Source organism: Cynara cardunculus, assembly GCF_001531365.2.
Source record: "Cynara cardunculus var. scolymus isolate 2C chromosome LG 5, CcrdV1, whole genome shotgun sequence".
Classification (NCBI taxonomy): Eukaryota; Viridiplantae; Streptophyta; class Magnoliopsida; order Asterales; family Asteraceae; genus Cynara; species Cynara cardunculus.
This window is the reverse complement of record NC_037532.1, coordinates 7,313,074-7,326,937: the sequence shown is the minus strand read 5'-3', so window position 1 is coordinate 7,326,937 and position 13,864 is coordinate 7,313,074. Positions and strand designations below refer to the sequence as shown.

General features: G+C 35.1%; 1 protein-coding gene and 2 non-coding genes across 3 annotated transcripts; 2 read left to right on the top strand and 1 right to left on the bottom strand.

The window, feature by feature from the left end:
- Positions 1 to 772: 772 nt before the first annotated feature.
- On the bottom strand, positions 773 to 846 carry TRNAI-AAU. The gene has a single exon. It is a non-coding gene; the product is annotated as a tRNA-Ile (tRNA).
- A 131-nt stretch (positions 847 to 977) lies between these two features.
- LOC112513369 (pentatricopeptide repeat-containing protein At4g01570) lies at positions 978 to 4,694 on the top strand. The gene is made up of 4 exons (XM_025119605.1): positions 978 to 3,490; positions 4,092 to 4,209; positions 4,298 to 4,372; positions 4,456 to 4,694. Exons 1-2 carry the CDS (start codon positions 1,032 to 1,034, stop codon positions 4,096 to 4,098), a joined length of 2,466 nt encoding a protein of 821 aa, XP_024975373.1. The 5' UTR covers positions 978 to 1,031; the 3' UTR covers positions 4,099 to 4,209; positions 4,298 to 4,372; positions 4,456 to 4,694.
- Positions 4,695 to 6,476: 1,782 nt separating this feature from the next.
- Positions 6,477 to 6,550, top strand: TRNAI-AAU. The gene has a single exon. It is a non-coding gene; the product is annotated as a tRNA-Ile (tRNA).
- Positions 6,551 to 13,864: the final 7,314 nt, after the last annotated feature.

Here is a 13,864-nt window from a genome sequence, read left to right as displayed (position 1 = left end):
AACATTACATTAATTTCAAAATACATTACATTAATAAGATATTACATTAATTTTAAAATACATTACATAAACTACATTTAGATTTAATTTAATGCTTGTGAATAATGTTCCCAAATATGCTCCGTTAAATCATGTCGAAGTGAGTGATGCACCGATGAATCACGTAGTTCAGAGTTCATTTGAATCTGATATTGAATTTCTGCGGTAGGTCCTCGCTGCACACGTATTGGAGGATCAACATCATCATACCAATTAATATGTGTTTAGGTTTTAAGTTTTAAATTATTTGGTGTTTAAGCATTTCATTTTCTAGCTTTGGTACTTTTTAACTGATGTATTTTAGTCTCGTACTTTTTATTAAATGTATTTTAATTTCGTTTTATTTTCATTTTAATGTATTATTCCTTGTTTTTAGTAGATTTTTAAATTTGTTGGTAAAATTATATTTATAGATAATATATATATATATATATATATATATATATAATGTGGAAATCCATTAAACTCATTGGAGTGTTATGAAGTGTGGGTATAAAATGATAGAGTTGTATGATGAGTGAAATGCTGATGTGGCAGTCTATGACACTCTGGTAGAGTGTTATCCATTGGAAATGTCCTAAGAGTTAAAGAATAAAATATAAAAGACATTAAATATTTAAATGGACCAGAACGGGAAAATACAAGAAGTTAGGGGATGAATATGGAAATAGTTTTGGGGGATATGTGCATCAACGAAAAAGTACAAGGGCTAAGAGTGAAAAATGAAAATATATGGCCCATGCAGGTCTCGAACCTGCGACCTTCGCGTTATTAGCACGACGCTCTAACCAACTGAGCTAATAGGCCGATTGTGTTCTGTGTATGCATATATGTTTATTATGCGATTTATCTATTTGTTTATGGGTTTTTGATTCTCAGATGAAGCTCAAGATTGCACCAATGGATTCCATACGGGTACGAGAGAGAACAAATCAACGACTAGTGTTTCTGCAATTGATTTCTATGGCCAAGAAGTTCAGAGTCGACACTTGATGAATGATGATATCAAGGATAGATTTTGCTATCACAGAGCATCGATGGAAGCAGCTGTAATGCTCCATGGAATACGAAGAAGAACGAATTCACCCAACAAAACCCTTTTCCGATTTCTCCACATTAGAAGCAAAACCACAATTCCTCAACCCAATACGTTGATAACAAAACTGGGTACTTGTCTCCTCGTAGCTTCCATATCAAAATCGCTCTCTGAGCCTGGAGGTACTCGTAACCTTAACAATGGAGAATCGAGTCTGATTTCACTCTCTGAGGCACTCGTTCTTCAAATCCTCAGAAGAAGCTCTGTCGATGTATCGAAAAAAATCGGCTTTTTCAAGTGGTGTTCTCTCAGACATAACTACAAACACTCGGCGGGCACTTACTCTCAGATGCTTAAAACCCTATGTATAAACCCTGTGATTCATAAAGATGATATCTTTCACTTTCTTGACTCCATGGATCGAGAGGGTGTAGTTCTTGATTCGTCAACCTTCAAATTTCTCCTTGATTCTTTCATAAAGTCTGGTAATTTCCATTCTGCTCTTGAAATATTGGATCGTGTGGAGAATATATTGGATAACTTAAACCCTGATGCTTACAGCTCTGTTCTTATTGCCCTTGTTCGTAGTAATAACCTAAATATGGCTTTGTTTACATTCTTTAAGCTCTTGGATTCGGTTTCTGATAAAAATGAGAGTTTGGTTGATAATGCTGCTTGTAGTGAGTTGCTTGTGGAACTACGAAAGGCGGGTATGCAGGCAGAATTCAGAAATGTTTTTGATAAGTTGAGGGAAAAGAAGAAAATTTTCCCTGTGGACATTAAGGGTTATAATGTATGTATTCATGGGTTTGGTAATTGGGGGGAATTGGAAACATCATTGAATCTTTTCAAGGAGATGAAGGAAAAGAGCTTGAGACTGGGCAATTCGTTCGCTCCTGATTTGTGCACTTACAACAGTCTGATTCAAGCTCTTTGCTTCAAGGGGAAGGTGAAGGATGCTCTTATTGTTTGGGAGGAATTGAAAAGCTCCGGCCATGAACCAGATGCCTTCACTTATCGTATAATCATACAGGGATGCTGTAAATGTTACATGATGAACGATGCCACCAAGATCTTTAGTGAAATGCAGCATAATGGGTTTCGTCCAAATACTATTGTGTATAATTCTATGCTAGATGGGTTTCTGAAATCAGGAAAACTTATGGACGCATGCCAGTTGTTTGAGAAAATGGTTGATGATGGTGTTAGGGCTTCTTGTTGGACATACAATATATTGATAGATGGGTTGTTCAAGAACAGAAGAGGTCAAGCAGCATATGAATTGTTTAGAGATTTGAAGAAGAAAGGTCAGTTTGTGGATGGGATCACTTATTCGATTGTTATATTTCATATATGTCGAGAAGGACTGGTCGAAGAAGCTCTTGAATTGGTAGAAGAAATGGAAGCCAGAGGCTTTGTTGTTGATTTAGTTACAATAACCCATCTTTTGGTATCCATTAACAAACAAGGCCGAAAAGATTGGACTGAGAGACTCTTGAAGCATATTAGAAATGGTAATCTAATGCCAACCATTCTTAAATGGAAATCTAATATGGAAGCATCAATGAAATATCCCACAAGCAGAGAAAAAGATTTCACTTCTATGTTTCCTGGTAAGGGCGACTTTCATGAAATCTTGAATTTAATAAATTTAGCTGAATCAAACACAGATAGAAAACATTCTTTAAGAAAATGGACCATTGACCCTTGGTCCTCATCCCCATACATGGATCATTTGGCGGATGAACCAAAATCCAACATCCACCTACTGTCTTCTTCAAAAGGAAAGCGTGTTCAAGAAAAAGGTTTAGATTCGTTTGACATTAATATGGTGAATACCTATTTGTCTATATATCTAACCAAAGGAAAACTAAGCTTAGCCTGCAAGTTGTATGAGATTTTCACTGATTTGGGTGTTGATCCTGTGAATTATACTTATAATTCCCTAATGAGTTCATTGGTGAAGAAGGGTTATTTGAATGAGGCTTATGGAGTTCTTTCTGAAATGGTAGAAAAAGTCAGCGCAGCCGATGTGGCAACCTACAACATGATAATTCAGGCATTGGGGAAGATGGGACGGGCTGATCTGGCTAGTGCGGTTTTGAGGAAACTGACAGATGGAGGTTTTCTGGATATGGTGATGTATAATACTGTGATTAATGTATTGGGGAAGGGTGGAAGGTTGAAGGAGGTAAACATGGTTATTGAGCAGATGAAGAAGAGTGGAATAAATCCTGATGTTGTTACTTATAATACACTTATTGAAGTTCATAGTAAAGCAGGTAGATTAAAGGAAGCTCAGGAGTTCTTGAAGATGATGGTGGATGCAGGTTGTGCTCCAAATCATGTCACTGATACAACTCTGGAGTTTTTGGAGAAAGAGATAGAAAAACAGAAACAGAAAGCAAAACAAAGGTGAGTTCTTTTGATTTGTATTGATCCAAATATCGTCAAATGCCTTTGGTTGTGATTGGATGTTCTAAAAGCTTCTTTTAGTATAAAGTATCATCATCCATTTCTGTAATCAAAATGTCAGGGACTTAATGAAAACAGCCGTTCTATTCTACGGAATAAAGAACAAGTCTGCATACCTCTCACCCCTAGGCCACATCTCAGAATGAGATATGCTGGGTGGTGTCCTTTTGTTTTCTGTAATTAAAATACATAAAGCAAGAGTATTTTCATGGTTTTTTGTTTGCATGTCTTGATACATTTCTTTTTTATCAATCTCATATTATGACTATGCGTCACTATCACTATCTCTCAACTGCAAACATTCCTAATTTCTCTCCCTTCTCACTATCTCTCTACATATATATACAATCTTTCTGTGCCTTAATTTCAGTCATCTCACATCCCTCAGTTTCGACTAAATAAAACTCTCTCGAGCTCTCTATTGAGTGAAACTGGTCACATTTGCTAGACGGTGGTAGCAAACATCTTGACGAGTCTTTATTCTAACGAAAGAGAGACCAGTATGGTAAGAAAGTGATTAGTTCATTTTAATCGAGCGTAGGTCTTAAAAACCTGTAAGATTTTGGAATGGAGACCAGAGATGGCGGTGGTAGATTATCATGAACCGCTCCTTGGAGATTCTATGAATGATGATGGCGAAGACAAGACTATACGAACTGGTAAAAATACATTTTCGTCAATTTTATCGATTAGATGAATGGGCCTGAAGTGATTTTCTTGATTCTTGAAACCTGGCACACCATGAAGCACGATTGCGCACAATGCTGTGATTGGATTTGGCCTATTGTCGCTTGCATGGTTGATTCTCACCTCCTTTATCAGGTTTCTTTCACTTACCGATTCTCAGTTTCCTAAATTTGCTGATTGTGTTTGTTCTGCGAATATAATGTGTGATCTAATTGCAGCAAGGGGTTTATTATGCTCCTATGTTAGGGATGAAATGATACGAAGTTCAAGTGCCGGCTACTATGTCCTTTTCACACTAACAATTGTTTCTTCAATTGGAAGTGCATGCTTGTTTGTTTAAGAATTCTTATCATTGCAGCAACAATCTGTTCTTGACAAATGTTCTTGTATACGACACTTTGGTGCATTCTTGTTTGTTTGGTTATGATAAGGAGTTCGGTTGGTGCAAGGCTGGTACTGGTGGTGTCTCTCTTGGGATTTCTTTTTTGGAAGATGATTGGTTGGAGAGTTTTTATAGAGCTCAGAAGGTTGTGCATATGAGAATCCTTGGGTTAGGGATATCTGTTGCTCCATTTATGTTGGAGTAGGTTATATGATGATTCGTTGTTTCGGAAGTTATGTTGGTGTATTGCTACTTTTGTGATGTGGGTTTTATGTTTGGATTAAAGATGGTTTGGATGCTGTTTCATCAGTTTCTGATATGGCTGTGTTTCTATCAAGCATTTGGATTTGGAAGATGAGAGATGCTAGGTAGGGGTTGGGCTTTCTTTTAGTAATGGTAGGAGTGATCTGATCTGATTGATGTTAGTAATGTTAAAAGAATGGATTGTGATTTGTAATTGTTTTTAAGAATGATCTGGGCCATAACATGAGGCCTTTGTTGGTCTTTTCTTTTTCCAAACACTTCCGTAGTGATGGCCAAACCGGCCCACTAAACCGGTTATAGGACCGAAATCTGGGACCGGTTATGGATTTTGGGTGTTTCGCGGGACCAAGACCGGTTATGGACCGGCCTAGCCTGGACCGATTTTTAAAAAAATGTAGCTGTTTTTTAAAAAAAAATGTAACTGTTATTTTTCAAAAAACTAGCCGTTTATCACTGTTTTTTGGCTTTTTTTTTTTTTGTATTTTTGGCCTTCTAAACACTATATATAAGTGTCTTGGTTGAGGGGTTAACATACCACGTTCTCGATTCGCAAAAAACGCAAAAAAAAAAAAAAAAAAACGTTTATAATTCTTGGTTTCTAGCTATATTTTGTAAGACAATGTAATTTTAATTATAATAAAACGTATTTTTAAAGTGTATTTGAGTGACTAAATTACAAATTTTATAATGTATTAAAAATATATATCATTAAAAAAATTATTATTTTTTGATGACCAAGACCGGTTGGACCGGGACCGGTGGCTCATAGCCAGTTACAATAAAGTTTGACCGGGCTCACTAACCGGACCGATTATGACCGGATCTGTTGAGGCTCGGGACTGGTAAGGACCGACCTGGCCCCGAACTGGTTTTTGGCCATTATTATTGATAGGTGTTACCTTTTAAAAAAAGGGTATATTCCTATTTAAATTTTGTACTTGGTTAAGTTCTCAATAAAGTTTTCCTGACACAAAAAAATGCATTTTTGAATTTGGCTGGGGTTGCAGTTGCAGTACATATTCTCACACAAGTTGCCCACGCCTATTCTTCCAAATAGCCCAATCACGACCATCGTTAATATCAAGCTGAGTGGTCTGTCCATCACCATTCGTTAATATCAATGACGTCGTAAACCATAGCTTTGTGGTTGAAACAATCCTGAATTATCATTCAAACTGAGACAATACTACAAATTGGTAGCTAAACCAAGCAGAAGCAATCCGTCTGTCAAACCCATAGGATACTCTTCACAAGCTCCAACAGTCTGTACCAAAACCACCATATTTGAAGGGCTGCTATTTTTTTTTTCCTTAGAATGCAACGGCACCTTGACTACACATGTACGTCCATCGAAATCAAAGTATATCATGAATGAATTTACGAGTCTCCATCAATGCTTTATGAAAGCAAAAATCTTGGATACCATCGTTCGTCAAATATCGAAATCTGAATTTCTTGGCCATAGAAATGAATTGCAGAAACACTGGTTGTTGATTTTGAAGGAATCCATTGTTGCATCTTGAGCTTTATTTGATCATAAATAAATAAAAGTTTACAGAATAATAAAAATATATACATGAAAGGAGCACAATTGGCCTATTAGCTCAGTTGGTTAGAGCGTCGTGCTAATAACGCGAAGGTCGCAGGTTCGAGACCTGCATAGGCCATCAGAGTTTTATTTAAATTCATATTTTACTCTTTTGCCCTTATACTATTGTCATTGATGCACATATCCCCCCCCCCCCAAAAACTATTTTCATATTCATCCCCGAACTTTTTTAAAGTGTGATTTTAGGGTCCTATCAATTAGATGATAGCTTTTTAATACTCTTTTGCCCTTATACTATTTACATAATGTACCCCAAACTACTTCCATGTTTCCATTTTCATCCCCTAACTGCTTTAAAGTATCGGTTTGATTTTGTTTTTATAATTCAAACATTATGTTGTTGTTATTGTTTTAGTATTTTCTCCAAATTTATTAAATTTGATCGTATAACTTATGAGTTTAAAATTTTCATTTTACAAAAAACTAAACTTGATAATGTATTGTTGAGAGTTAAATTTGTAATTCAAATTGTTTATTCATAACAAAAAAAATATTAGTTTAGGTGACAACTTAGGGGTTGTTTGTTTACCTCTTAATAGTTCCATTAAGAGGCAACATCTGAATCGTTAAGAAGTAAATCTTGTTTGTAAAAAAAAAAGTTTGTCTCTTAATGGTTCTAAAATCTTTTGAATGACTTTGTATCATCGACCTCCCTTAACCATTAAGAGCCTTAATTTCATTGTAAACATTTACCAAACAATTATATTTCATTTTACACTATATCATGAGAAGTCTTTTAATCATTTTGACTACTTAATGATTCTGCATAAAACCATTCAGCAACTACCAAACAGCCCCTTATTCACTATAGTTAGCTTATGTCATACGATTAAAAGGAACAATCTCAAATCGACCAAGATTCAAGTCCGGGTCATTTCTTGGTGACCTGATTTGCCATAATCTCTTCGATCCCTTCATTTATGTGACAAAATAACGAGTGATTTGGTAGGAAAGCAGAAGAGGGTTCTAATTTGCTACTTCCAAGAGAGATTATGAAAAAGTAACATGAGTGGATAACTGTCACAAAAAACGTTACAATAACCGCATACGAGTTACTTCTTGTAGTTTTGAGAAAGGGGATGATTCATGGTTTCACAAGTAAACCGCAAATAGAAATGATGAAATCTTGTTGACCATGTTAATTATGATTTGAAACGATCGGTTTCTTTATAAAAAGATTTTTTCATAAGTCAACCAAACAATGACTTTTGAGAAATTGTGGGTGACAGTTTTTAGGCATGGCCTTACGGACATAAATTGTATCATGTGTTTTTTTCTTCGTATTTTTAGTTATGGATAAAATTATGTACCGTTGCAAGTATTAGCAACATAGACAGTAACGGAACACATGTCTTTTAACCAGGGTGGCCGTACTCAAGAAGAAGTGAAAAAAGTAAATCTTTAACGTAGTGAACTAAGTTTTACCTACCTAAAAGATAAAAAATCGTAAAGGCCCTGCCCCCAATTGCCCCTATACACCTCTGTCCCTGAACATAGAGACTTCACTTACAAACTCTAGAGAGGGTGAATAGGTATTATAAACCTTCTACGATTTTTGTCGGTTTTTTCATCCGTGGAAGTGTAATAATAATTAACAAATCTCAACATACATAACGCATATTGTATATCAAATAAAGAGTTTAAAAAAACAAGATTTACATTGTAATCTAATTTGTTTTGGACCTCTAACTCCTACTTTCACTACTTTGAAAAACTTCGAGAGAGTAATTTATTAAAAAACCACTGCTCTTCAATGAGTCGTTTTTCAAATGGTATTCCATTTGATTCTTATGCTAGAGTTGCACATAGATCGGTCCAAGACAATCCAGTTTGGTTAACTTTGTTCGGTTTAGTGTGGGCCAATCCGACTAAGGACCAATAACCTAACCTCGTTTAAGGTCTGTTATGTATTGGTCTCGGCAATTTTACTCCAATATTCTTATTTTGATTCGATATAATATGTTTTACTCATTATTAATTTATCATAATTATTACTTTTAAATTTCTATAAGCGTTATAAATTTACAAACTGAATACATAATAATTATACGTTGAAAGTTTTATGAAAAAACAAACTTGTTTCATGTACTGTCTTGTATATAAAAACAACACATTTGAAAATCAACTCGTGAAATACACCAAAACCATCTACTGAGTTTGATTTTAAACTATGATTTTTTTATTAATTCACATGTTTTATTCTTATGTGTGAATATGAGTGTGTTTCATGTATAGGCAAGAGATCGTGTGAGAAAGAGAGTTAAGATGAGAGGCGTAAGAAGGGATATGGATCCTTGATCACCTTTAATCTCAAACTCACCAATTAATCATTCTTGTTGTAGGGATTGATCTGACGCATCTCAATGCATCTCATCCTAATATGCTGCCAAGGGTAGAGATCCCTTACGCTTCTCATCTTAACTCCCATTCTCACGGAACCCAAACCTTCATGTATAAACATTTTTTTTTCACAAAACATTATTTGATGTTTCATCTATGAAATAACAATGTATTAACACTGTATTTTCACATGTAATGCTTCAACTATTAAACACCACATACAAACTTTGTTTTTAATTTTTTATAACTTTTATACAGTTTCTATATGATTTGCCTATATATACCCCCCCACCATACACACACACACACACACACACACACACATATATATATATATGTGTGTGTGTGTGTGTGAACCATCCCCTGTACATTAGACCAACCCCTAACCAGCTTCATTCATAATTATATCATAATTTCAACTGTAATTTAATTTCTTATTTGGACGAACCTTCAACTTTCTTTTTTGAGTTTATTAGCCTTATTTGTATATTCTCATCTTGACTTTACTTCATTTAAACACAATCTCTTAACTAGATTGCAAATTAATGTACCAAAGCTTCAACCCGACCAAGCCAAGCCAATCTAACCCGCATGGTTTAAATTGGTTGGGATTTTTCAAATTGCAAACACTGGGTTGAGTTGTTCAAAACTTTCAACCTGGAAAATCCAACCCGTGTGCAGCCTTAAGGAGGAGGACCCCCCGAGAGGGGAATATTTTATTTTTCACTAAATTTTTTAAATGACCGATCCGAATGATGCTTTTCCAGTCCAAAAATGGGACTTCGTTCGGTCCTTTTTTTAACTAATTTGTTTTTCTCCTGTCAGCCTAGAAAATGTTACATCTAATTACTAACTATCAGTTCAGCTTGGTAAATGTCATTATAACTATTATTCTCACACGATCCTTGTCAGTCCGGTCCGAATGATGCTTGACAGTCCGGTCCGAATGATGCTTGACAGTCCGGTCCTTGTCTATTAGGCCCATCAGGGCCCAGTCCAAATATCCACCTCTATGGGGTTCTATCTAAATGTTAGAGAATCATTTAATGATATGTTGTTTAATACCATCTAGGGATGGTTGTCCGTCCGGCGAGAATAAGAGTTATGGTGAGAATAAAACCTTCATGTACATTCATACACCTTCAACTACCTTTATTTATTTATCTTTATCATCATGATCGAAACTTTAACAAATCCATACATGTGAAAATGATTAAATATATGTAACAAGTTAATTAAAGTGACAAAAATTGAAGATAAATATGAAAAAGGTAGTTGAAAGAAAATACAATTAGATTACAAAGTCAACACATCTAAAGGCTCAGTCGTTCTTGACATTCTCATTATAACTATTATTCTCACACGATCTCGTTTCTATCTATATCTGTGTGTTTATGTGTCTGAGATTGAGAAGTATTTTTGTTCGAGTATCTAATTCAACATGAACGGGGATATATAAAGCGTTTTTTTTATCTATTTGTCCTTAAATGAATCATAAAGCCATCGATCTTGTATGATAAACTGGTCAAAGAACACTTCCAAAAGGAATCAGACCCTTTTATTATAATGATGAATAAAATTAATAAATATTGTTGTCTATGAATTAAAATAAGTTATCAAGCACAGTGCATAAGAATGTACGTGCATACAGACTCTCTCACACATATATATACATATGCATACATACATACATACATACACGTATATATACACATACATATATATACACATATATATGTGTGTGCGTGTGTTTGATTGTGTCTATATGTGTAAGGACAAACAGATAGAAGATATTGTTTTTCTAGAAGCACGAGTTCAATAAAAGGAATTTTTTTTGCAAAGGTGATATGAAAAAAAAGTAAAGTAAAAGTAAAAGCAAAAGAAAAAAGAAGGATAAAAAGAGAGATGCCAATATCCAATCGCATAAACTCAAATTAGAAGCATACAACAACTTTGCATGATTGACAAGGGGAGATTGTTGGAAACGTGAATAAGGTGGATTATAGTTTAGTGCATTTGGTTCCTATTAAAGAATGAAAATGTTAAGGAATAAGAATGGGAACATAGGGAAATAGGAATTGTAAATGCATTGATGTGAGGTTATGAAGCCATGGACCGACAACAGAGCGATGTGGTTCATCGAATAGAGAGTAGGGCAATGTCGAAAGTGCAAGAGATTCTAATTTGATAAGAGTGTTGTAAGATGTGGCATGCCATTCCTTATGCTCATAACCCCCTCCCAATTTTCTCAGGGGACGGTCAATACTCGTTATATGGTAACGAATCATGATATACGATATACTATACCAAGCACCCATAATCATTCATTTTCTCATTCCCTATCCCCCCCACCCAAAAAACAAATACCCAACCAAGCACCCCCTCGAACCTTTTGAGGCTGCATGACACGAGGTAAAAGAGCACCTAAAATAAAACGCCATAATGTTGACAAATGGTAAAGGATGATGCCATAATGACTATACAGTCTAAGGTTGAATTCGTTGTGGATTGATATGACTAGAGGTATGCTTGAGGTGAAAGGGTGGAAGTTTGAAGGTGATAAGGATCAATGCTTGCACGAACCATGTGGATTCTGACTATGGGGAGACAAAGGTGTGAGGATTAATGTAGATTTGTAGCCAATGAAAGGCTAGTAAGCAAGATGGAGATGGAAGTGATGGGAGGTTGTGGTTGGTTGATAAATTACTAAATAAGTGGTTCAGAAACCAGGTTAAAAAGGGGTTGAAGGTGGTTAAAGGTCGAATAGTCTTAGATAGAGGTCAAAAGAGGTTGGTTCAAGACAATGACTCGTGGATAGGATAATGACAAGCCATAAAGGCGATGGCGATGAAGGCAAGACGGAAAAAGAGAAGATGAAAAAGAAGATTATGAAAAGAATCATTTTGAGCTGCAAATGTTATATTATCTGCTGTGATAAACATTCATATTTATTTTCTATTCCACACCCATTTTACCTAATAAAGGATGTGGCATTGATGTCGGTACTTTCCATTTATCAATAATTACAATATAAGTTGACAACTTGGCATCCACATCATGAGTAGTTACAAAATCTGCTGATTATCAGTCAAAATGGGTATGAACCGAAGCATGTACCCTATGATTCGTCCAAGTGGTAGAAATGCAGGTGTAATTCATATATGTGAGGTACTGGGCTCAAGCTCAGGCAACACAATGGAATGCATGTGTGATTTACCTCTCTCATGATGAACGCAAGACCGATGCGGGGAGGCGCTCAGAGAGTGGCAAATTAATACCCCTTTTTTTAGTTGAGAAAAATAATCAATCATTACACCAAAAAATAAACTAAGAAATATTTATAGCAAATGCATTTTAACCTTAATTTTACAGTTATAAAATACATGTTTATATTGTGGTATTCCTAAACATAGTTATTGATGCAAACAAATATACAAAGGGGTCATAAACCAACGCTTATTCAGATAATAGTCATCGCCCTCGCTTTCCTTACTGAGTAAGACCATATCATGAAAATGGCATAGAAAAACGTTGGTAAATCATCTCTTACTCGATAAAATGCTAACCACATCAGACTCACTACCCTCACTTACCAGGTAAGATTGTCGTCATTGTCATGCCTGTTACCATGTAAGAATTTCAGTCCCTACCATACTCACCTGATAAAGTAATAAACCCGATAAACGCTTATCAGTTTAGCAAACGCTTATCAGTTTAGCAAACGCTAGGTATTCCAAACGAGTAGATGTGAAGTAAACCATGAAAATAACTTGTAGCGAAAACACATATTAAAAAAAACTAAAAGAATTTAAAAAGATGTTTCCACGTGGCAAGAAGGGGGAGGTTGGTAGGGTGTGAGACTCCCTACAAGTGTAAAGCCATGTGTACAAATTGACCTATACTTTTTAGGTCAAAAACCAAACTTCATTCCTATGCCATTTCATCTTCTTTTTCTTTTGCCCACTTTCTACATATCCAATCAAACTTCACATCGATCTTGTTGGAGATACGCTTCTTTTTCTCTTTTATTTTATTATACATTTTTTTAAACTCTCCTACGCATTTAACGTATATTCTACTTGTCGTTTATCCAGACTCTTATCTGTAAGAGTCAACACTTTAACTTACTTTATCGAGTAAAATTGTAGTTCATCAAGATTGTATCGTGTGCAATAATTTACCCGGTAAGCGAAAATCGTCATAATTAAATATAAACATTTACGACTGATTTTTATCAGGTATTTTTTAATTTGAATTTGGTGGGTCCGAGTTTGAGACATGAGCACGTTTGATGGGGTCGGAATAGGGGTTTGTGAGGGATAGAGAGTTGCGACGTGGCAGACGATGGAGTGGGTTGGGTTTGGACCCCTACCCTACTACAAGTTGGTGGACTTTGCTGTTATAATATAAAACCAAGTCAAAAGCAAAAGCATCTATTGGGTTGGGCTCACACCAACCCACTTCATCACACTCTCCTTCTATAACACCATAAATTATTTTTTTTATTTTTTATTTGCAACTCTAAATGTATGTATGTAATAATTATTTATAAACTTGAAATTTAAGGGGGTGTTTGGGATTGCTTATAAAAACTAACTTATTGACTTATTTCGGTTTGACACCGATAATAAGCACTTTTGAGTGTTTGGATAAACAACTTATACATGTGCCAAACCGGTAATAAGGAATTTTTGAAGAAGTTAAACTCTTCTGACTTATAATAAGTTGATAAGTGTTTTTGTAGAATAACATAAGTTGTTTCACATAAGCAAATCCCAAACACCCCTAAAAGCTTATATATTACTAAATATTACTGAATGTTTAATAAGTTGTTTTAAAGATTTTTAACTGAATGGTTTATAATATAATATAGATAAGATGATGTATGCATTCTCGGATCCAATTCGGAGTTTGATTTTGTTTGCTTTCATTTTTGTGGGATTAAATAATCAAGTTCATGATAAACGGGTAGATTTTTTTGGGATTTTTTTAATACGATGATGATTTTGATATAAAGTATAAGTTATCACAG

Excerpts from the sequence above, each read along its gene's own strand:
- LOC112513369 (XM_025119605.1), top strand. The coding sequence starts at position 1,032 with ATGAATGATGATATCAAGGATAGATTTTGCTATCACAGAGCATCGATG.